This window comes from Hyla sarda, chromosome 8 (assembly GCF_029499605.1).
Source record: "Hyla sarda isolate aHylSar1 chromosome 8, aHylSar1.hap1, whole genome shotgun sequence".
Lineage (NCBI taxonomy): Eukaryota > Metazoa > Chordata > Amphibia > Anura > Hylidae > Hyla > Hyla sarda.
This window is the reverse complement of record NC_079196.1, coordinates 41667164-41690299: the sequence shown is the minus strand read 5'-3', so window position 1 is coordinate 41690299 and position 23136 is coordinate 41667164. Positions and strand designations below refer to the sequence as shown.

The window sequence follows — 23136 nt, the reverse complement described above, 5'->3', positions numbered from 1 at the left end:
CCTAGGACTGTATCCACCTTTTCAAGCCCACCGGAGCACCGGAAAACTGAACTAATTTATGCAGGAAAAGTCATCAACTGCCGAGCCGAGAAGTTCGTGACGAATCCAATTTACTGTAAGTTCGCTCATCTCTAGTTAGCACCTAACTAAGTTATAAATATTGATAATTTACATTTGAACACATTCAGTTCCCCCAGAGACACTTATAGCTACAAGACTGCATACCCCCCCGGTTGAGAAAGGGAGGCAACTCCTGAAACGTCCGAACTGTTGCTCGCATGCCAGCGAGAGCTTCTATTCAGCCCTCAGGAAGGCGTCTCTTAGCCACCAGGAACGGACTGCCCCAGGAAGGGCTGAAAATATTCTGAAGACGCCGTGCTGGGCATACTATCTGCAATATAATTTGCGCCGGGTGAATTATGATGTTCATGTCCTGTATACTGCACTGTTGTACTAAGTGAACAAGTTTTTAGATAACATGGACACCTAAACGCAATCCCTGTGAAAGTGTCCTTTTTCTAAGTGTAAACAAAAAGCCCTCTCCATGTATCTCAATGGGAGAGAGTGAGAAATAGCCTTCGGCTGGGGTTCTCTTTTTTTTCTCACTGAAGAAATAAACAGCATCCACATAGGAGTATATATTAGCGTGCATACATAGGGCGGAGTAGCACGGGTGAACTGTGCACATTTTAAGATCTTAAGACGTTAAGATTTTGTTTACTTTCAGAAAATATATTGGTCTGGAATCATATTGTAATTATTTTAATTTTTTTACAGATTTTAATGTGTGGATGTGGAAAGTTATCACAGTAGCAAAAGGGTTAACTCCACCTCCAAGACTGGAATTATTTTCAGAAATTGGTAAGTGTACGACGTGTCGCCATAAATACACAGCGGAGAGGACAAACAACATCCAGGGGGCTACTTACTATCTCGGCTTTGAAATAAAAATATTTTTCTTTAATTCGGCCTGGAGTTTAATTTGGCTTCTTTTCAGCCAGATTAACTCAATGTGACCCAGATCCTCCAACCTTTCACTGACCTCTAAAATGCCTTTTGTTTTCTCTACCTCAGCTTCGTCTTCGCCATAAATGGGTTCAAAGCCGCGCCGAGGTTCGGGGCCTTTGTGCGCAGGCAGCAGGATTTTACGGCATTGCCGTTCTTCCCGCTTTATAACACGGCAGAGTGTAAATGCTGACAGCTGAAATCTGGATGAAGCGCTACCTCTTGCACTCGTTTGTTGGTTTTATGGCCATGTTCCAGGCTACGGGGGATAGACTTGGTTTATTGGAGTAATATGTTTTTCACGTATCTTTTACTTCTATTGTATCCATCAGATCAGTAATAGAAACTGATATGATATTATACTGAGAAGATAAAATAAATTCTGTGAGTAAGTGGAACGCTCATAGGCGAGTAATAAAATGGAAGCTGCTGAATATGACTGAAGGAGCTATCAATTGCTTTGAGTTGAAAAGCTAGCAATATAATAAAAACATGAATAGTAGTAATCTTACTAATAATGACGATAATAATAATAAAAATAATAATAAAATAAATAATAATAATAACAATGTATCCATTAGAAAACAGTAAACAAGCAGGGTGGCAGTTTGCTTACAACTGGCGGCATTTATGGAATACATATGGTCCCACAGCAAAGATCAAGGGGAAATCCCACTATGGTGATGGTTGCTACCCCAGATTGAATGGCCTTGTATTTTTTTGCCCCCTTAAAGCCATATCCATCACTTTCCTGACTTTTCTAACCAAGTCTTCCTTTAAACTGATTGCACTTGTATGGTTTGTGTTTCCCTAAAACAGCGCCACTACTGACTGGAAATATGAACTGCAACAAAGCCCCTAAGTTCAGGAGATCCTGGCAGGTCAGACCCGATGAAATGTCATTTATGTATTTGGTTGTAAATCTGTTTTAAATGTAACACCATGCTTTATGACCCAGATCCTCCAACCTCTCTGTCAAGCTTTTTATAAGTTTGGCTTGCCAGGCCCTATAAACTTTTTGAAAACGGGGGACCCCGTTGCTTACACCTACTGGGGGGAGACCCTGCTGCCTACTCCTACTGTGGGGGGGCCCCACTGCCTACACCTACTGTGGGGGGACCCCGCTGCCTACACCTACTGTGGGGGACTCCGCTGCCTACACCTACTGTGGGGGGACCTCTCTGCCTACACCTACTGTGGGGGGCCCCGGCTGCCTACACCTACTGTTGGGGGACCCCGGTGTCTACACTTACTGTAAGGGGACCCTGCTGCCTACACCTACTGTGGGGGGACCCCACTGCCTACACATACTGTGGGGGGACCCCGTTGCCTACACCTACTGTGGGGGGGGACCCCGCTGCCTACACCTACTTTGAGTAAATTCTGCAGGCTACACCTACTGTGGAGGAACTCTGCGTCCTACACCTACTGTGGGGAAACTCTGCGGCCTACTCCTACTGCGAGGGAACTCTGCTGTCTACACCTACTGTGGGGGAACACTGCTGCCTACACCTACTGTGGGGGGACCCTGCTGCCTACACCTACTGTGGGGGGACCCCACTGCCTACACCCACTATGGGGGAACTCTGCTGCCTACACCTACTGTTGGAGAGCTCTGCTGTCTACACCTATTGTGAGGGAACTCTGCTGCCTACACCGAATGTGGGGGGACCGGCCCCCTACACCTACTGTGTTGGGACCCCGCTGCCTACACCTACTGTGGGGGGACTCCACTGCCTACACCTACTGTGGGGGGACCGACTCCATACACCTACTATGTTGGGACCCTGTTGCCTACACCTACTGTGGGGGTACACCACTGCCTACACCTACTGTGGGGGGACCCCGTTGCCTACACCTACTGTGGGGGTACACCACTGCCTACACCTACTGTGGGGGGGGGGACCCCGCTGCCTACACCTACTTTGAGTGAACTTTGCAGCCTACACCTACTGTGGAGGAACTCTGCGTCCTACACCTACTGTGGGGAAACTCTGCGGCCTACTCCTACTGTGAAGGAACTCTGCTGTCTACACCTACTGTGGGGGAACACTGCTGCCTACACCTACTGTGGGGGAACTCTGCTGCCTGCACCTATTGTGGTGGAACTCTGCAGCCTACACCCACTTTGGGGGAACTCTGCTGCCTACACCCACTGTGGGGGAACTCTGCTGCCTACACCTACTGTGGGAGAACTCTGCTGTCTACACCTATTGTGAGGGAACTCTGCTGCCTACACCTAAGGTGAGGGACTATCTACTATGTTTCTGCCTAGCTAATATGGGGACAAAATACCAAACTAATAGGAGGGCTGCCTACTACCTGCATAAGGGGTTTTAATACAGGGGCAGCAATCTGGTGGATGTACCCACAGGGGGCATTACTACCTACCTGGGGGACATTTACTACCTGAGGGCATGATCTACTAGGGGCAACTACATCCTGGGAACATTACCTACCTGTAACTTCCGTAAGCAACACCTTATTTTCTGTCGGCTAACACAAAATACTCTGATAGTGCCCTTCCTGAGACTAGACTCTGGATCCTCAACTGGGTGGAGGGGGGTGCTGCCTACATACTTGACTTACTACCTGGCTACCTAACTTTATACAGTCTAACATGTTTGTCCTGCAGATGAGATGGACATGGCGATCTGATCCAGACAGAGAAGAAAAGGAAAGAGGACTCTGCTGATCAGAAAAGACGCAATTGTGAGTCCCTTTATGTAACTGTAATCACTTATAATGTTATAAGCAACCAATCAGCTCGCTTCTTTCATTTCTAACAAGGCCTCTGCAAAATGAAAGAAGCGATCTGATTGGTTACTATGGGCAACTGGGCAACTTTTCCTCTGGACAGGTTTTGATAAATCTCCCCCATCCTGTGCAAAGCTGATATCCACCGCCATATGGTCCTGTATATAATTACTTATATCGTATACAGATCCTGTATAGTATACTGGTTTGTGTATAGTGTTTTTTCAGTACAGTATGGCCTTATTATCTTGTTATTGTGTGGTGGTATATATTTACTCATTGTTTACTGGTATTATTGGTCATGGAAAATTATTTTACCAATGTTAAAGTGTTTCTTATATATAAAATTTTGTTTACTTTGTGCGTAGGGTTGGTTGAGGGATTTGGGTGGAATAGGGGCAAAAGTGTGACCAGCTGCAAAGCACTGCTACTACTACCACCAGGCACTGAGCTGCTGATGCTACCTGTACTGGGCCTTGGCAAATGGGTGGTGTCTATTAGTGTTGCTCGCGAATATTATTCGCGAATATCGCATATTCGCGAATTCGCGAATTTCGCAAATATAGCGCTATATATTCGTAATTACGAATATTCTTTTTTTTTTTTTTTTTTTTCACAGTACACATCACAGTGATCATCCCTCTCTTCTTCCAGCTTGTGTGGTGTAAAGAAGGCTCTAATACTACTGTGTGAGACTGGCGTGCGAATTTTCGCATATGCGAACATTTGCATATGCTAATTTACGCATATGCGAATTTTCGCCTATGTTAATTTTAGTATATGCTAATTTTCGCATATGGAAATTTTCGCATACACGAATAAAACGAGAATATTTCGAATATTCGCGAATATATGACCAATATTCGCGAATTCGAATATGGCCTATGCCGCTCAACACTAGTGTCTATAGAGCTGGGACTGCCACCAACATGCTAACTGGCAGAGGACATGGCAGGAGTGCTCTTACCTCTACCCTGTCCTTGGCCAAGCATTCCTTTAAGATACATTTTTCTTTTTATATTTGGAAGGTATTGTTATGTTCTTGGGTGATTTGACACTAGTGTTGAGCAACATAGGCCATATTCGAATTCGCGATATTTCGCGAATATATGGACGAATATTCGTCATATATTCACTAAATTCGCATATTCGTAATATTCGCATTATATTTTCGCATATGCGAAAATGAGCATAAACGAAAATTCACATGTGCGAAAATTACCATATGCGAAAAATTAGCATAAACGAAAATTTGCATATGCTAATTTTCCCATATGCAAAAATTCGTACGCCAGTCTCACACAGTAGTATTAGAGCCTTCTTTATACTACACAAGCTGGAAGCAGAGAAGGATGATCACTGTGATGTGTACTGTGAAAAAAAAAAATACAATATTCGATTCGCCCCCTCGAAAAAAGCGCTATGGCAGAGGCAGAGATTGCCAAAGGCTACGCCTCATCAGTCCCCCAAAAAATTAGAGTTCCTGGATTTAAATATCTATCTTCAAGATGGCTGTTTGCATACTGCCACCTATTTTAAGGAGGGGGATGCAAACAGATATCTCCACTTTAACAGTTGCCATCTGAAATAATGGAAGAAGAACATTCCATTCGGTCAAATGAAAAGAATCCGAAGGAATTGTTCTTCCACACAAAACAACAACAACTAGATAACCTGGAGGATCGTTTTAAACAAAAAGGGTATCCCAAACCCCTTACACAAGGAGCATGCCAGAGAGTGGACGAATTAGAACAAAGTGCTTGCTTGAAAAATAATAAACAGGGTAATGCAGAGGGGGGTTATAATGATGGATTTGATTCTGTTTTTCTAACTAGGTGTTACACTTCACACACCAATATTTTTTTTTTTTTTTTTTTGTATAGGTAATATCACCAGCTCATATTACTGTGCCATGGTTACTGGCACCATATGTAGTCCCCCAGTTATTCTTCTTTAGATGTTTTTCCGTATCCTGTGCAGTATTTCTCCCAGAAGTCCACTTGATGGCCCACGTGGTGGTCTACACCCCGAAGTCATCAATTTTCACTCTAAGAGAGAGTGTGCAGCTGTTTCTGGAGACGGTCAACAATAACCTTTGCATGGTGGAATAATAGGTCACGATGTTTATCAGGATCAGTAGAAGCATCACCCACTCGATGATTATGATGGGGATTTCACGGATCTCGTCCCAGTCTTCATCATTATAGAATAAATCCTTTAATGTTTCATATCCAAAATAGAAAATTACACAGACAAAAGTCAGGCCACAGCAGGTGCATCTACTATGGTGGATGACTTTTTTTGCTCCTGGTAATTTATACATCTGGATGGACTGCCCAAGGTAGTATAAGGCTTCACATGTAATGGAAATTATCGTGCTGACAAAGTGTATCCTGGGATATTCTTTGGGGGAAAATACATGCATGACAGCTGTGGCAAAACAGGAGGCCCACACAATGGCCAGCAGGATCCTCTGGATCAGGACCTGATGACCCCTGAACTCTTCAGTATGCATAACCATATACTTATAAATAAGAAAGGTTAGTACCAAAGTGCCAATGGACGTCCCTATGAATCCAATTCTGAATAATATGCTTTCGGGAAAGAAATTTCCCACGTCACTGTGAAGGAAAAGAAACCAATGTTATTATGGATATTTCCTCACTCCGAACCCATGAAATAAGAATCATGTGCTTGTTTATCTTACCTGATGCTCATCAGTGGCGAGGCGGCATGGCCGAGGATGACCGTCATGATGTAGCTGGTGGCAAGCCAGGCCACACACCAAAACGCCAACAGGAGGGGGACGAACCCCAGTCCTTTTAGCTCCATTTCAGACAAGTAGAAGAAGAAGATGCTAATCTCACTAATCTCACTGGAACAATCTACAGACTGAAGGCCCGGGCAGCTGTCAGTGGAATGTCAGGACTCCAGCTGTCTATGACATCACATGTGACATGTCAGAATGACTGCTTGTTTCTTGGAGCTGCCATGATTTAGTATCTGCTATAGACAGAACCTGATGTTTTTACTATGGACCTTACAGACCCCAGAACCCAAGTAATCAGTGCAGGGGCTCTATTTTGATCATCTCATATTTCACATTATTTGAGTTCCAGGGCTCAGATACATTTGCACCCTCTATAGCAGGGGTCTTCAAGCTGTGAACCCCCAACCGCTGCAGAACCACAACTCCCAGCATGCCCAGACAGCAACTTCGCATAAGGAAATAGTCTAATTAAACTTTTCTTATATATTGAATCCCTGAAATCTCCAATCTCTCCTTTTATTGGTTTATGATCTGCATTACTTATTTGTAAAAAAACAATGTTTCTGATTGTCTGCCACCCCATACTTATGGGCTATCTCTTCAAACGACTTTATTTGACCTACAGCGTATAATTGATTTACATAAATAAGCCCCTTTTCATCCAAAAGAGTGAATCTTTATATTTAAGGAATTCTTTAAGTGCTTTATTCGACCATAATGAAGTAAAGTCAAAACTCCATGTGATTTTAAAAAAATTTTAAGTTCCTCCCATACTTTATTATATAGATATGCATGGGTGTAGTGAGTATCCCAGCTTCCAAAATCTCAAAAATATCCTTATAACGACCCATTAGGGTATGTTCACACTACAGTGTGTGAGCGGAATCTCCGCTCGCTGAATTCAGCGAGGGGAGATTCAGACTGGCAGCCGGCGGCGGCGGTAGAACCGAGCGTCACCATTGATAGCTATGCAGTGCTCGCGGACTTCCGTGCAAAGAATGAACATGTTCTTTCTTTGCGTGGAGCAATTTCAGCGGCGCTGAAATTCCGCAGTGTGAACAGGTCTTGCAGAAACCCATTCACACTAATGTTAAGTTCACCCCGTGGAATTCGGCTTGCGGAATTCCGCCCGTGGAATTCCGCGGGAATTCCATAGTTTGAACATACCCTTAGAGAGAAAAAATAGGACTACATTTTCCCTCCTTCTTATAATAGTCTGCAATTTTAGTGCTAAAAAGTACCTTAAAAAAAAGTGCCCAACCCCCATCGTGCTCAGCTAACATTAAAGAAACATATTTCATTCTCGTGCTTTCCTGCCCCAAAGTAGTGAATTTAATAAAGAAATAAGAGCTTGGAACCATTTTTCTGATATCCATACAGCATAGAAACATAGAATGTGTCGGCAGATAAGAACCAATTGGCCCATCTAGTCTGCCCAATAATCTGAATCCTATCAATAGTTCCTGGCCCTATCTTATATGAAGGATAGCCTTATGCCTATCCCATGCATGTTTAAACTCCTTCAATGTATTTGCAGCGACTAGTGTTGTTCACGAATATTCGCAATTCGAATTTTAATCGCGAATATAGTATATTCGCGAATTCGCGAATATTGCAAATATAGCACTATATATTCATAATTACGAATATTCGCTTTTTTTTGTGCTTATGTGAAAATTTGTGCGCATATGCGCAAATTTGCGAATATTGAGCCCTCCCTTCATTAATGGTATAGAGAACTGTGACTAGTGCATCAACTCTGTGATTTTTTGCCCATGAAAATAGGCTAATAGGCTAATTGTGGTCTATGGGGATCTCACTGCATGTAAGATAAGCAGGACCATCTCGGCAGCACAGTGGGATGGGAGACCGTCACTGGTTCGAGTCCCAGGGTGGACAGAGTGTTACAGTGTTGTGGTTAAACTTTACTTTCCTAGAAAAGCTGTTGAGTTGCCCATAGCAACCAATCAAATAGCTTCCTTCATTTTTCAGAGGCTTTTTCAAAAATGAAAGAAGTGATCTGATTGGTTGCTATGGGCAACTCAGAAACTTTTCCTCTGGACAGGTTTTGATAAATCTCCTCTATGGGGGAGATTCATCAAGACCAGTGTAGAGGAAGAGTTGTGCAGTTGCCCATAGCAACCAATCAGATTGCTTCTTTCATTTTTCACAATGCCTCTGCAAAATGAAAGAAGCGATCTGATTGGTTGCTATGGGCAACTCAGCATATTTTCCTGGAAAAGTTTCTGAGTTGCCCATAGCAACCAATCAGATTGCTTCCTTCATTTTTCAGAGGCCTTTTTTTTAAAAAATGAAGGAAGCAATTTGATTGGTTGCTATGGGCAACTCAACAGCTTTTCCAGGAAAGTAAAGTTTAACCACAACACTGTAACACTCTGTCCACCCTGGGACTCAAACCAGTGACAGTCTCCCATCCCACATGTCTCAGTGTTGCCAGTTGCTCCTCTAGATCCAGGATCTGGGCTTCCAAATGAACAACTCGCACACATCTCACACAACAATACGCACCCTCAAACTGTTGTTCAAGGATTGCATACATTGTGCAAGATGCACACTGGACTGCCTTTTCCAACATGGAGGTCATACTAGATTTGGGGATTGCAAAAATTAACAGAAAAGAAAACAAAAACAAATATTTCAATTTAAACTTCCTGAATTTAAAGTCCCTTAATTTTAAGTCCCCTCACTTTTATACTCACTCACTTGTATGCTTCACACTCTTGTATACAGACAAACAATCGCTAGCTCAACATAGTGTATTTGCTTTATATTTACGACAACCACCTCTCTTCCACTGCCTGGAAGTGAATTCACTTTAGTGAAACTTTTTTTTTTTTTCATTTACACATCCGAATTTAACGAAAAGTCGTCAAAGACCTGTGGGGTGTTAAGGCTCACTGGTCCCCTTGGTACGTGCCTTGAGGGGTGTAGTTTCCAAAATGGTATGCCATGTGGGGGTTTTCTGCTGTTCTGGCACCATAGGGGCTTCCAAAATGTGACATGCCCCCCAAAAACCATTTCAGCAAAAATTCACTCTCCAAAATCCCATTGTTGCTCCTTCCCTTTTGAGCCCTCTACTGCACCAGCCGAACACTTGACATACACATATGAGGTATTTCCTTACTCTAGAGAAATTGGGTTACACATTTTGGGGGGCTTCTTCTCCTATTACCCCTTGTAATAATTCAAAAACTGGGTCTACAAGAACATGCGAGTGTAAAAAATTGAGATTTTGAATTTCCTCCTTCACTTTGCTGCTATTCCTGTGAATCACCTAAAGGGTTAACACACTTACCCAAGTGTCATTTTGGATACTTTGAGGGGTGCAGTTTTTATAATGGGGTCATTTGTGGGGTATTTCTAATATGAAGGCCCTTCAAATCCACTTCAAAACTGAACTGGTCCCTGAAAAATTCCAATTTAGAAAATTTTGTGAAAAATTGGAAAAGTGCTGCTGAACTTTGAAGCCCTCTGATGTCTTCCAAAAGTAAAAACCTGTCAACTTTATGATGAAAATATAAAGTAGACATATTGTATCTGTGAATCAATATATAACTTATTTGGAATGTCTGTTTTTGTTACAAGCAGAGAGCTTCAAAGTTAGAAAAATGCAACATTTTCAATTTTTTCATCAAATTTTGGATTTTTTCATCAAGAAATGATGCAAGCCTCAACAAAAATTTATCGCTACCATAAAATAGAATATGTCACGAAAAAACATTCTCAGAATTCACAGAATCAGAATGAAAAGTAAAAGCATCCCAGAGTTATTAATGCTTAAAGTGACAGTGGTCAGATGTACAAAAAATGGCTGGGTCCTTAAGGTGAAAATGGGCTGGTTCCTTAAGGGGTTAAACCCCACTGGCATTTGACAGATCTTTGGAACAGTGGGCTGTGCAAATGAAAAATTTTCATTTTTCATTTTGACAGACCACTGCTCACTGCACTTCTTATTGGGGGTGTAGTTTCCAAAATGGGGTCACATCTGGGGGGGGTCACTGTTCTGGAACCATGGAGGCCTAAACGCACATGGCCTTCAATTTCAGCCAGATTCTCTCTCCAAAACCCAATGGTGCTCCTTCTCTTCTGAGCCCTGTAGTTCACTTGCAGAGCACTTTACATCCACATGTGGGGTATATTATTAAATGGGGTTACAAATTTTGCGGGGCTTTTTCTCCTATTACCCCTTGTGAAAATGATAAAATTGGGGTAACAACAGCATTTTAGGGAAAAAAAATATAATTTTTTTTATTTTCACCTCCAACTTTAACCCCTTAACGACGCAGGACGTATATTTATGTCCTGCGCCGGCTCCCGGGATATGAAGCGGGATCGCGCCGCGATCCCGCATCATATCGCGTCAGTCCCGGCACTCATCAACGGCCGGGACCCGCGGCTAATACCATACATGGCCGATCGCGGCGATGTGAGGTATTAACCCTTTAGAAACGGCAGTGAAAGTGACCCGGCTGCTCAGTCGAGCTGTTCGGGACCGCCGCGGTGAAATCGCGGCGTCCCGAACAGCTTACAGGACACCGGGAGGGCCCTTACCTGCCTCCTCTGTGTCCGATCGGCGAATGACTGAGATCCAGGCAGGAGCAGTCAAGCGCCGATAACACTGATCACAGACGCGTTAATACACGCCAGTGATCTGTGCAAGAGATCAGTGTGTGCAGTGTTATAGGTCCCTATGGGACCTATAACACTGAAAAAAAAAAAAGTGTTAATAAAGGTCATTTAACCCCTTCCCTAATAAAAGTTTGAATCACCCCCCTTTTCCCATAAAAAAATAAAACTGTGTAAAAAAATATAAAAATAAAAATATGTGGTATTGCCGTGTGAGTAAATGTCCGAACTATAAAAATATATCATTAATTAAACTACACAGTCAATGGCGTACGCCCAAAAAATTCCAAAGTCAAAAAAAGCGCATTTTGGTCACTTTATATACCATTAAAAATTGAATAAAAAGTGATCAAAAAGTCCGATCAAAACAAAAATCATACCGATAAAAACTTCAGATCACGGCGCCCTGTACGTGGAAAAATAAAAAAGTTATAGGTGTCAGAGGATGACATTTTTAAACGTATAAATTTTCCTGCATGTAGTTATGATTTTTTCCAGAAGTGCGAAAAAATCAAACCTATATAAGTAGGGTATCATTTTAACCGTATGGACCTACAGAATAATTATAAGGTGTAATTTTTACCAAAATATGCACTGCGTAGAAACGGAAGCCCCCAAAAGTTACAAAATGGCGTTTTTCTTCGATTTTGTCGCACAATAATTTTTTTTTCCGTTTCGCCGTGCATTTTGGGTAAAATGACTAATATCACTGCAAAGTAGAATTGGTGACGCAAAAAATAAGCCACAATATTGATTTTTAGGTGGAAAATTGAAAGGGTTATGATTTTTAAAATGTAAGGAGGAAAAAACGAAAGTGCAAAAACTGAAAAACCCTGAGTCCTTAAGGGGTTAACTAAAATTTGTCAAACACCTGTGGGATGTTAAGGCTCACTATACCCCTTGTTACTTTACGTAACGTAAGGGGTGTAGTTTTCAAAATGGGGGTCACATATGGGTGTTTTTTATGTTTATGTCAGAACTGCTGTAACTACCAGCCACCTCTGTGCAAATTACCAGTTTAGGCATCAAATGTATATGGTACACTCTGTTTACACTAACATGCTGGTGTAGACCCCAAATTTTCCTTTTCTTAAGGGGTAAAAGAAGAGAAAAAAAATTTGTAACCCAAAACTGTTGCCTTGAAATATGAGAGGGCTCCAAAGTGAAAGAGCACCATGTGCATTTGAGGCCTAAATTAGGGATTTGCATCCACCACCAAATTACCCTACGGCAGTGCTTCCCAAATAGGGTGTCTCCCAGCATGCCAGGACAGTCAATGGCTATGCCGATGTGCTGGCCCCTGTATCACCCGTCATTATGCACAGAGTAAGTTTGCTCTGTGCAGTGATGACAGCAGGGTGCAGCAACCGAGATCACAGGGGTCCTTTGAAGAGGGGATAAGATGTCTTGGTGCGTAATACCCCTTTAAGAGGGAAAAACATGATATACCTTAACCCAAATGTACCTTATTTTTATTTTCTACCTAAGGTACATAAAAACCGAAAAAAAAACACCTGGTCGTTCGATAGACCATCAGTTACAGAAATGTGTGGTGCCTTTACCAGCATACCTCAGAGATAAAAGGGCGTTTATTAACCCTATTGAGAGATATCATACGGGAAGAGGACTATATGTGGGCAACACTAGATGTTGCTTCATTATATAGTAACATCCCACATGACAGAGGAGTGGAAGCTGTGTGATCTTTTTTAGTGGAAGATCCCTTGAGGCCCATACATCAGAGGAACTTCATTTTGGAGGCCATTAAAGGAGTAGTCCAGTGTTGAAAAACATCCCCTATTCCAAGGATAGGGGATAAGTTTCAGATTGCGGGGGGTTCGACCGCTGGGGGGCCCCGTGATCTCCTGTACGGGGCCCTGGCTCGCTGGCCAGATAGCGCGTGTTGACTAGTGTTGAGCAGCATAGGCCATATTCGAATTCGCCATATTTCGCATATATATGGACGAATATTCGTCATATATTCGATAAATTTGCATATTCGTAATATTCACATTATATTTTTGCATATGTGAAAATTAGCATAAATGAAAATTCGCATGTGCTAAAATTACCATATGCGAAAAATTTGCATAAGCGAAAATTAGCATGTGCAAATTTTCCCATATGCGAAAATTCATACGCCAGTCTCACACAGTAGTATTAGAGCCTTCTTTAGACCACACAAGCTGGAAGCAGAGAGGGGTGATCACTGTGATGCGTACTGTGAAAAAAAAAAAAAAAAAAAAAACAATATTCGTAATTACGAAAATATAGTGCTATATTCGCGAATATTAAAATTCGCATTGCGAATATTCGCGAGCAACACTATTTGACACTCACCTAGAAGTCCAATGGTGGAGAACTCACAGTCAACTTTCAATCTCAATGCTTTCAAGGTGTATTTATGGTAAACTCAGGTAGAAATTCTATATGTTTGAATAAACAAAGAAAATACAGGCAACTGGACCTGAAATGCGTATTCCAGGTTCTCCCTTTTAAGGCTTTTAATGCGTGTTTATGTTAAACCTAGGAAGGAGTACAATATTTGATTAAACTTGGAAAATACAGACAATGTGGCTTAAATGCATATTGCATGTTCACTCTCAACCCTTTTAATGTGCATTTGTGTGAAATACAGATACAAATACTATATGTGTGTTTAAAGGGGTATTCCAGGAAAAAACTTTTTTTATATATCAAATGGCTCCATAGAGATAAACAGATTTTTAAACTACTTCTATTAAAAAATCTTAATCCTTTCGGTACTTATGAGCTTCTGAAGTTAAGGTTGTTCTTTTCTGTCTAAGTCCTCTCTGATGACACCTGTCTCGGGAAACGCCCAGTTTAGAAGCAAATTCCCATAGGAAACCTATTCTAAACTGGGCGTTTCCCGAGACAGGTGTCATCAGAGAGCACTTAGACAGAAAAGAACAACCTTAACTTCAGAAGCTCATAAGTACTAAAAGGATTAAGATTTTTTTATAGAAGTAATTTAGAAATCTGTTTAACTTTCTGGAGCCAGTTGATAGATATAAAAAAGTTTTTTCCTGGAATACCCCTTTAAACCTAGAAAATACACATTTCTTGGGGTACGATGCCTATTCCACATTCATTCTCAGCGCTATAATTTATGTACAAATACAGGTCAGCCCACTGCTTTGCTCAGCTTGCTTTGCGTTATAGTGTGATAGGTTTTATGGGCTCATTCTGCAGTTAGACTCCTGGGATTTGTAGTGCTGAGGTCTGTGGTCAGCTCAATGCTTTGCTCAGTTTGCTTTCTAATGTCTTTGTGAAGGCCTTCTGGGAACAGTAGTTCCACAGTGAGTTCCACTGTGCTCTCTGTTCTTTTTTATGTCCAAGATGATGGCTGCAATGCAGTGCAAAGGAATTTTTCAGTCTCTTAAAGGGGAAACATTTTTTTTCTTTTTAAATCAAATGGTGCCAGAAAGTTAAACAGATTTGTAAATTACTTTTATAAAAAAAAATCTTAATCCTTCCAGTATTTATAAGCTTTTGTATGCTCTACTGGAAGTTATTTTCTTTTTGAATTTCCTTTCTGTCTGACCACAGTGCTCTCTGCTGACCCCTCTGTTCCTGAAATGGACTGAGGTGTCCGCAGAGAGCACTGAGTGGTGCACTGCACATTACTTAGTATTACTTACCTTATGCTGTCTACTGAATGGCCTGGCAGCATTGTGTCACAACAGTAGGTAGGTTTCTACATTATTTAAGTAAATCTCCCATTGTGTTGGAACGTCTCCCTGGTAGATAAGTACCTGATTACATAGGTTTGTCTCCCCAGTATGTAGGTCTCCCCTTACGTAGGTACATCTTTCCCCATTAGGTAGGTCCCCAATTACATAGCTATGTCTCTTCGGTTGGCAGGTCCCAATTACATAGGTAATCTCCCTGGTAGGTAGGGTCCCCATTATGTAGGAACATCTCTTCCCAGTAAGTGGGTCCCCAATTACAAAAGTATGTTTTCCCAATCAGCAGGTCCCAATTACATAGGTAATTTCCCCCATTAAGTAGGTCATTCATTACATAGGTATGTCTTCCCAGTAAAGTAGTTTCCCCATTACATAGGAATGTCTCTCCAGTAGGTAGATCCCTCATTACATAGGTATGTTTCCCCAGTAACTAGGTCCACATTACTTAATTATGTCTCCCAGTAGGTAGGTCCCCCATAGGCCATGATTATGCCCAGGGGTAGACTGACAACACTCAGGGTCCCCGGCCAAAAAAAGTAAGGGCCCCCTGAGATGCTCTGCTGCTAGTCACACTTCTGCCCCTATTCTACCCAAATCCCTCCACCAGCCCTACACACAAAATAAACTACATTTTATATATAAGAAACACTTACTTAAGGTAGGTAAAATAATTTTCCATGACCAATAATACCAGTATACAAGGAGTAAATATATACCACCACACAATAACTGGATAATACCGCCATACTGTACTGAATAAAACCACTACACATAGACCAGTATATTATACAGGATCTGTATACAATATACCGTATTTATCGGCGTATAACACGCACTTTGTAGGCTAAAATTTTTAGCCTAAAGTCTGGGTGCGTGTTATACGCCAATAAGCCGCTGCAGTTCAATGATTTAAAGCGGGCGCTTTAAATCAATGAACTGCAGCGGCTTTGCAGGTGCAGAGACAGCCAGCGCTGCCGGCTTCTCTGCCCCTGCCTGTCCTGGGGTCTAGAGCCCTGCTGCCGGCCCTTCTCTCCCCCTGGCTATCGGCGCCGCTGCCCGTTCTCTCCCCCTGACTATCGGTGTCGGCGCCGATAGCCAGGGGGAGAGAAGCGGCGCCGGCACCGACAGCCAGGGGGAGAGAAGGGGCAGCGGCACCCATTGCCTCCCCCCATCCCCGGGCGCATAATTACCTGTTGCCGGGTCCGCGCTGCTTCAGGCCTCCGGCGTGCGTCCCCTGCGTCGTTGCGCTGCGCTGCGCGGCGCATGACGGTGTAGGCAGCAGAGTTCCCTCAGAGTTCCCCTATAGTAGGTGTAGGCAGCAGAGTTCCCACACATTGGGTGTAGGAAGCAGAGTTCCCCCGCAGTAGGCAGTAGGGTCTCCCCACAGCAGGTGTAGGCAGCAGAGTTAAAATCTTCCCCCACAGTAGGTGTAGGCAGCTGTGTTCCCCCACAGTGGGTGTAGGCAGTTGGTGTTTACAGCAGAGTTAGAGTCCCCCTCCCCAATAAGTGTAGGCAGCAGAGTTAGAGTCCCCCCCAGCAGTTATAGACAGCAGAGTAAGAGTCCCCCTACAGTAGATGTAGGCATCAGGATTCCCCCCCCCAGTAGGTGTAGACAGCAGAGTAAGAGCCCCCCACAGTAGGTGTAGGCAGCAGAGTTCCCCTACAGTGAGTGTAGGCAGCAGAGTCCCCAACAGTAGGTGTAGGCAGCAGGATCCCACTACATTAGCTGTAGGCATCAGGATTCCCCAACAGTAGGTGTAGACAGCAAAGTTAAAATCCTCCCCAACAGTAGGTGTAGGCAGCAGTGTCCCCCCACAGTAGGTGTAGGCAGCAGGATCCCTCTACAGTAGTTGTAGGCATCAGGATTCCCCCACAGTAGGTGTAGACAGCAGAGTTAAAATCCTCCCCCACAGTAGGTGTAGGCAGCTGTGTTCCCACACAGTGGGTGTAGGCAGCAGAGATCCCCCACAGTAGGTGTTGGCAGCAGGGTCCCCCCACAGTAGGTGTAGGCATCAGGATTCCCCCCACAGTAGGTGTAGGCATCAGAATTCCCCCCACAGTAGGTGTAGTCATCAGGATTCCCCCACAGTAGGTGTAGGCAGCAGAGTCCCTCCCAATAGGTGTAGGGAGTAGGTGTTTACAGCAGAGTTAGAGTCCCCCTCCCCAGTAAGTGTAGGCAGCAGAGTTAGAGTCCCCCACCAGTAGGTGTAGACAGCAGAGTTAGAGTCCCCCGCAGTAGGTGTAGGCAGCAGGGTCCCCCCACAGTAGGTGTAGGCATCAGGGTCTCCCCACAGTAAGTGTAGGCAGCAGGATCCCTCTACAGTAGGTGTAGGCATCAGGATTCCCCCACAGTAGGTGTAGGCAGCAGAGCCCCCCCAGTAGGTGTAGATAGCAGAGTTAAAATCTTCCCCACAGTGGGTGTTGGCAGCAGGGCCCCCCCAGAGTAGGTGTTGGCAGCAGGGTACCCCCACAGTAGGTGTAGGCAGCAGGGTCCCCCCACAGTAGGTGTAGGCAGCAGGGTCCCCCCACAGTAGGTGTAGGCATCAGGATTCCCCCCACAGTAGGTGTAGGCATCATAATTCCCCCCACAGTAGGTGTAGGCAGTTGGTGTTTACAGCAGAGTTAGAGTCCCCCCCCAGTAGTTGTAGACAGCAGAGTTAGAGCTCCCCCAGTAGATGTAGGCAGCAGAGTTAGAGTCCCCCCCCAGTAGGTGTAGGCAGCAGAGTTAGAGTCCCCCCCCAGTAGGTGTAGACAGCAGAGTTAGAGTCCCCCCCCCAGTAGGTGTAGGCAGCAGAGTTAGAGTCCCCCCCAGTAGGTGAAGACAGCAGAGTTAGAGTCCCCTCCCAGTAAGTTTTCCCCCCCTTCCCAGGTTGAGAAAGGAATAATGCTTACCTGATGTCCCACGTAGTGATCTTCTCCTCCGGAGCTCAGCAGGGCCCGTGTCTCCCTTCCTCCACAGTGCAGGTGCCGATGAGTGCGTCAGCATTGTCGCGCTATTAGCGGCGGGTCCCTGCTTCACTATGACGCCGGGCCCGCCATGATATGATGCGGGGTTACCGTGTAACACCGCGTTATATCACGGGAGCAGGACCAAGGACGTACCGGTTCGTCCTTGGTCCTTAAAGGGTATCTCTCATCAAATAAACTTTTGATATATTTTAGATTAATGAATGTTGAATAACTTTCCAATAGCATGTTAATGAAAAATATGCTTCTTTCTATTGTATTTTTCCTGATCAGTCCTGTCAGCAAGCATTTCTGACTCATGCTGGAGTCCTAAACACTCAGAGCTGCCAGCCTGCTTTGTTCACAGCCAAACAGGCTGTGAACAAAGCAGGCAGGCAGCTCTGAGTGTTCTCCTTTGTGAACAAAGCAGACTGGCAGCTCGTAGTGTTTAGGACTCCAGCATGAGTCTGAAATGCTTGCTGCCAGGACTGGTAGGGAGACCCCTAGTGGTCATTTCTCCAAAGTGGAAAATTAAATAGAAAGAAGCATATTTTTTAATAACATGCAATTGTAAAGTTATTCTGCATACATTAATCTATAATATATCAAAAGTTTTTTTGATGAGAGGTACCCTTTAAGGGGTTAAGGAGGGAAGATTGCCCTCAGTATTATTTGCCCTGTAATCGGTGTTCCCAGTTCCTGCCTGGCAAGAGTTAAGTAGTGGGAGGGATTGAGTTCCAAGTAAATGAGTTTATATGCTGACATTTCTATGTGGGCAGTATGACCTACAATTTCCACTAATTTCCAAAACATCACAAGATTAAAGGGGTACTCTGGCGCTTAGTCATCTTATCCCCTATCCTTTGGATAAGATGTCTAAGCGCCGGAGTACCCCTTTAAAGTCAGGGAAGGGATCCCCGAGGGTCGTCGAACAAGTGAGGGTCATGCATAATGGGGATCCATATACATTATGGGGGGTATTTATCAATTTTAGTGCAAGTTGTTAGTAATTTTGGCTCAAATGTTGAAATCAGCTGTTCACAGCGCCTTTTACACAGAACTTACCCCCCACAGAGGACGCGTATTTTACCCTGTAGAGCAGCCATTTTGGCGTCCCTCCTGTAGTATATCAGCAAGAGACATGAGTAATTTTCTTTTGTGGGGTTTATAGCCTCCATGTGAAATGGATTTTATTTTCAACTTGAGTAGTTTTTTTTTTTTTATGTTACTTTAGTGCAGTGGTCTTCAACCTGCGAACCTCCAGATGTTGCAAAACTGCAATTCCCAGCATGCCCGAACAGCCGTTGGCTGTCCGGGCATGCTGGGAGTTGTAGTTTTGCAACATCTGGAGGTCCACAGGTTGGAGACCACTGCTTTAGTGCTTTACCTTTCCTGAACCTGTGTGGCCATGTCCAATGCTGACTAAAAGGAGGATGAAGGTTCCTCAGGATAGTATTGAGTAGCCCTTTTTAATGTATTTTGACACCTTTACATTTTCTTACATTGCTAAGTGTGTTTTCCAAGTGCAAAATTTCTTGGCGGTGATTTGCGCCCAAAAAACGGGTTTTGCGCCACAATTGCGCCAATGATGAATTACTGACTAAAGTTGAAATCACACACAGGACCGTGTGATTTTGAGAAAGTTTTTAAAATTGACAGTGGAGAAGATGCGCCAAACTTTGGCACAAAAAGACACTGCGCCAAAGTATTGCGCCAAAGTTACTTTAAAAAAGACACATAAATCCTTTGATAAATACCCCCCTATGTTTCTGTGGCATTGAAAGGGTTATCCCTAAGGAGGGACAGGATGGGAAGAGAGCCTTGTTGTGTGCCAAGGCTACCTGGATCATACAGATGGAAGCCCAGGGAAGTTTAGGGTTAAATGATAAGATTCATCATTGTGTATTTCTGTAGGGAGCTTCGTATATTATAATTATATAAGTTGCTGTAGGGAATGCTTGTTTTTACATAGTAATTTCACTGCTTTAAATGTCACTCTGCACTTTTTTTTGCTATGTTGATGTGTATACCTACCTACATGTATGCCTGGTAAGGTGGTCAGGGGGTGTGGTCTATGGAAGTAGGCGCTGACCTACGAAACAGCTGTCACACCATTTCCGGCGCCTGCACCTGCTGCATCCAGGAAGCCGCTGTTCACACTAAGGGGGAGATTTATCAGAACCTGTCCAGAGGAAAAGTTGTTGAGTTGCCCATAGCAACCAATCAGAGCGCTTCTTTCATTTTTTTTAAAAGGCCTCTGAAAGGTGAAAGAAGCGATCTGATTGGTTGCTATGGTCAACTTTTCCTCTGGAAAGGTTTTGATAAATCTCCCCCATAATGAATAGGGAGAGAAACGGTTTCATGCGACACTGCTGTAAACCTCACAGGTGTAAATGGGTCATAAAACGCTGCTGGGAAAGCGACCTCCGGGTATTAGTGATCACTCCAATAAGACACACAATGCTAATTTCCAAAACATCACAAGATTAAAGGGGTACTCCGGCCCTGAGACATCTTATCCCCTATCCAAAGGATAGGGGATAAGATCTCTCACCGCGGGGGTCCTGCTGCTGGGGACTCCCGCAATCTTGTATTCGCCATCCGTCACGCCCCCTCCCATAGACTTACATAGCGGGGGTGGGAGGTGACGTCACACGGGGGAGGAGTCGTGACATCATGATACTCCGGCCACGTGGTCGCCGCACGGCTGTTTGTGAGCTGGCACCGCGGCGTGCAGCTCAAACAGGTGGGTGGCGAATACAAGATTGCAGGGGGTCCACAGCGGCGGGACCCCCGCGGTGAGACATCTTATCAACCAATCATATAGCTTCTTTCACCTTTCATAGGCCTTTTCAAAAATGAAAGAAGTGATCTGATTGGTTGCTATGGAAAATTTAGCAACTTTTCCTCTGGACAGGTTTTAATAAATCTCCCACTCTATATCCTGGCCAAAGAAGAAAGCTGCCCACTAAAGCAACTAGTGTTGAGCGGCATAGGCCATATTCGAATTCGCGAATATTCGCGAATATATGGACGAATATTCGTCATATATTCGCGAATATTCGCATATTCGTTATATCCTCGTTTTATTTTCGCATATGCGTAAATTCGCGTATGCGAAAATTAACATATGTGAATATTAGCATATACAAAATTAGCATACGCGAACATTCGCATATGCGAAAATTAGCATATGCTAAATATTCGCATATGCGAATTTTCGCACGCCAGTCTCACACAGTAGTATTACAGCCTTCTTTACACCACACAAGCTGGAAGCAGAGAGGGGTGATCACTGTGATGTGTACTGTGAAGAAAAAAAAAATGAATATTCGTAATTACGAATATATAGCGCTATATTCGCGAATTCGCGAATATGCGATATTCGCGAATAATATTCGAATTGCGAATATTCGCGAGCAACACTAAAAGCAACGGCTCGTCTGGCATTTGCCAGAATTGCCATACCGACACTATCCGGATGTGTATGGGGTGTCTGAACTGCAACATAACACTAAACATTAGGCGCAGATTAGAGGAAATCGGTCACCAGTGTCACCTGCACTAACCTAAGATAGTGCAGGCGACTCTGATGACAACGGTACTTACCTTGTCCCGTTTTGTGCCAGAGATCTCCTGTAATCTTCTCCACTAAGTTTCAGCTCCGGGCCCGGCTTGGGGAACGGGTGGAGCTTAGGGACGTCACCGCTGCTGTTCCCTAGCAGCGGGACCCAGCAGAGAGCAGCAGTTGTAACGCCAATAAGCTCCGCCCATGCCCCAAGCCGCTGCTGCTCTCTGCTGGGTCCCGCAGCAGAGCTGATGTCACTAAGCTCCGCCCGTGCCCCAAGCCGGGCCTGGAGCTGAAGCTTAACGAAGAAGATTACTGGAGATCCCCTGCACGGACTGGGCAAGGTAAGTACCGTTGTCATCAGTGTAACGTGCACTACCTGTCGGTACCAACAGGTTAGTGCAGGTTACACTGGTGACAGATTTCCTTTAAAGCAGTTTAATTGCAAAGCAATGTTTTAAAAAGCCTAAACCACATTCGAGGCTCAAGTATCTTCCTTTTACATAACCAGACTGTAATATCATTTTTAGTCAGGTTACATGTTTCCACTGCACGTCATTTCCCATAAGATGCCATTTAATACTTGCGACGTGCAAACTTCCACTTAGTACTAAAATGACACCCACACATTTTCCAATAAGACATGTTATAGTTTTGTTTTTCATGCAGTTTTACATACTGGAGTATTTTCTATAGTGGACTAAGCATGAACAGATGATGGAGGGAATCGGGTCCTGGGAGGGGACACTATGAGGATGAAGAATGAGGCCAAAGAGTTGTGCTCAGGCTTCTCCTGGAAAGGAATGTATCAGCAGACTGATCATTTCTAGTATAAGAAGTGACAGGTAGATCTGTGGCCGGGGGCCCTGGTTGTGGCGGGCGTAATGAGAACAATCTGCAAAGATTTCCTGTTTGCGGCCAATGGGATGTATCTGTTGGGTTTTTGTCACCATGGTAAATACTTGATAATACACAAACATTCGCAATGCTGGAAATCCACCCACTCTTGTTGAAAGATAGGAAGGGGTTTGCAGAAATGAATTCCAGCCTCCCTGCCGAGTTGTAAGATAAGCTGTCTACGTTTACATTCTGAGTGTCAAAATGAAAATGTGTTAGGTTTACCAGCCTGATTTATAGAAAACATACACATTCCCTTTCCGAAAGCCTCGTCGGCCAAATTACATAGAACTTGAGGCGAATTGTTTTATCCGAATTCTTCTTTTCTTTTCTTTTCTTTTTTTCTTCAAGAAGGAATTAATTACCTAGAAGTGTTTACTCCAGCTGGGATCTTACAAGTCGCAGATATAAGTTGTCATAGTAAATGTGGTTATCGGAAGGATGATAGGCTCTTACTACATCTAGATTGGTGGTCTCAAACTTTGGCCCTCCAGATGTTGCAAAACTTCAACTCCCAGCATGCCTGGACAGCCAACGGCTGTGTTCTTAAAGAGGTACTCTGCCGGAAAGCATCTTATCGCCTATCCAAAGGATAAGGGATAAGATGTCTACATGCGGGGATCCCGCCGCTGGGGACCACAGCGATCTCTATTGCAGCACCCCAGTCATGCGGTGAACGGAGCCGGATGATGGGCTACTAAAGCCGCAACACCCCCTCCATTCATGTCTATGGGAGGAGGCGTGACGGCTACATACTAGCCATCACGCCCCCTCCCATAGACATGAATAGAGGGGGCATGACATCACAAACACAGAAGCTCCAAGCTTCCGTCTTC

At 44.0% G+C, this 23136-nt stretch overlaps 1 protein-coding gene across 1 annotated transcript; it reads right to left on the bottom strand.

Annotated features, from left to right (window-relative positions):
• Positions 1–5635: 5635 nt before the first annotated feature.
• LOC130284783 (uncharacterized) lies at positions 5636–7302 on the bottom strand. Its single transcript, XM_056535533.1, has 2 exons — positions 6470–7302; positions 5636–6383 (listed from the first exon to the last, which is right to left on the bottom strand). Exons 1-2 carry the CDS (start codon positions 6592–6594, stop codon positions 5783–5785), a joined length of 726 nt encoding a protein of 241 aa, XP_056391508.1. The 5' UTR covers positions 6595–7302; the 3' UTR covers positions 5636–5782.
• Positions 7303–23136: the final 15834 nt, after the last annotated feature.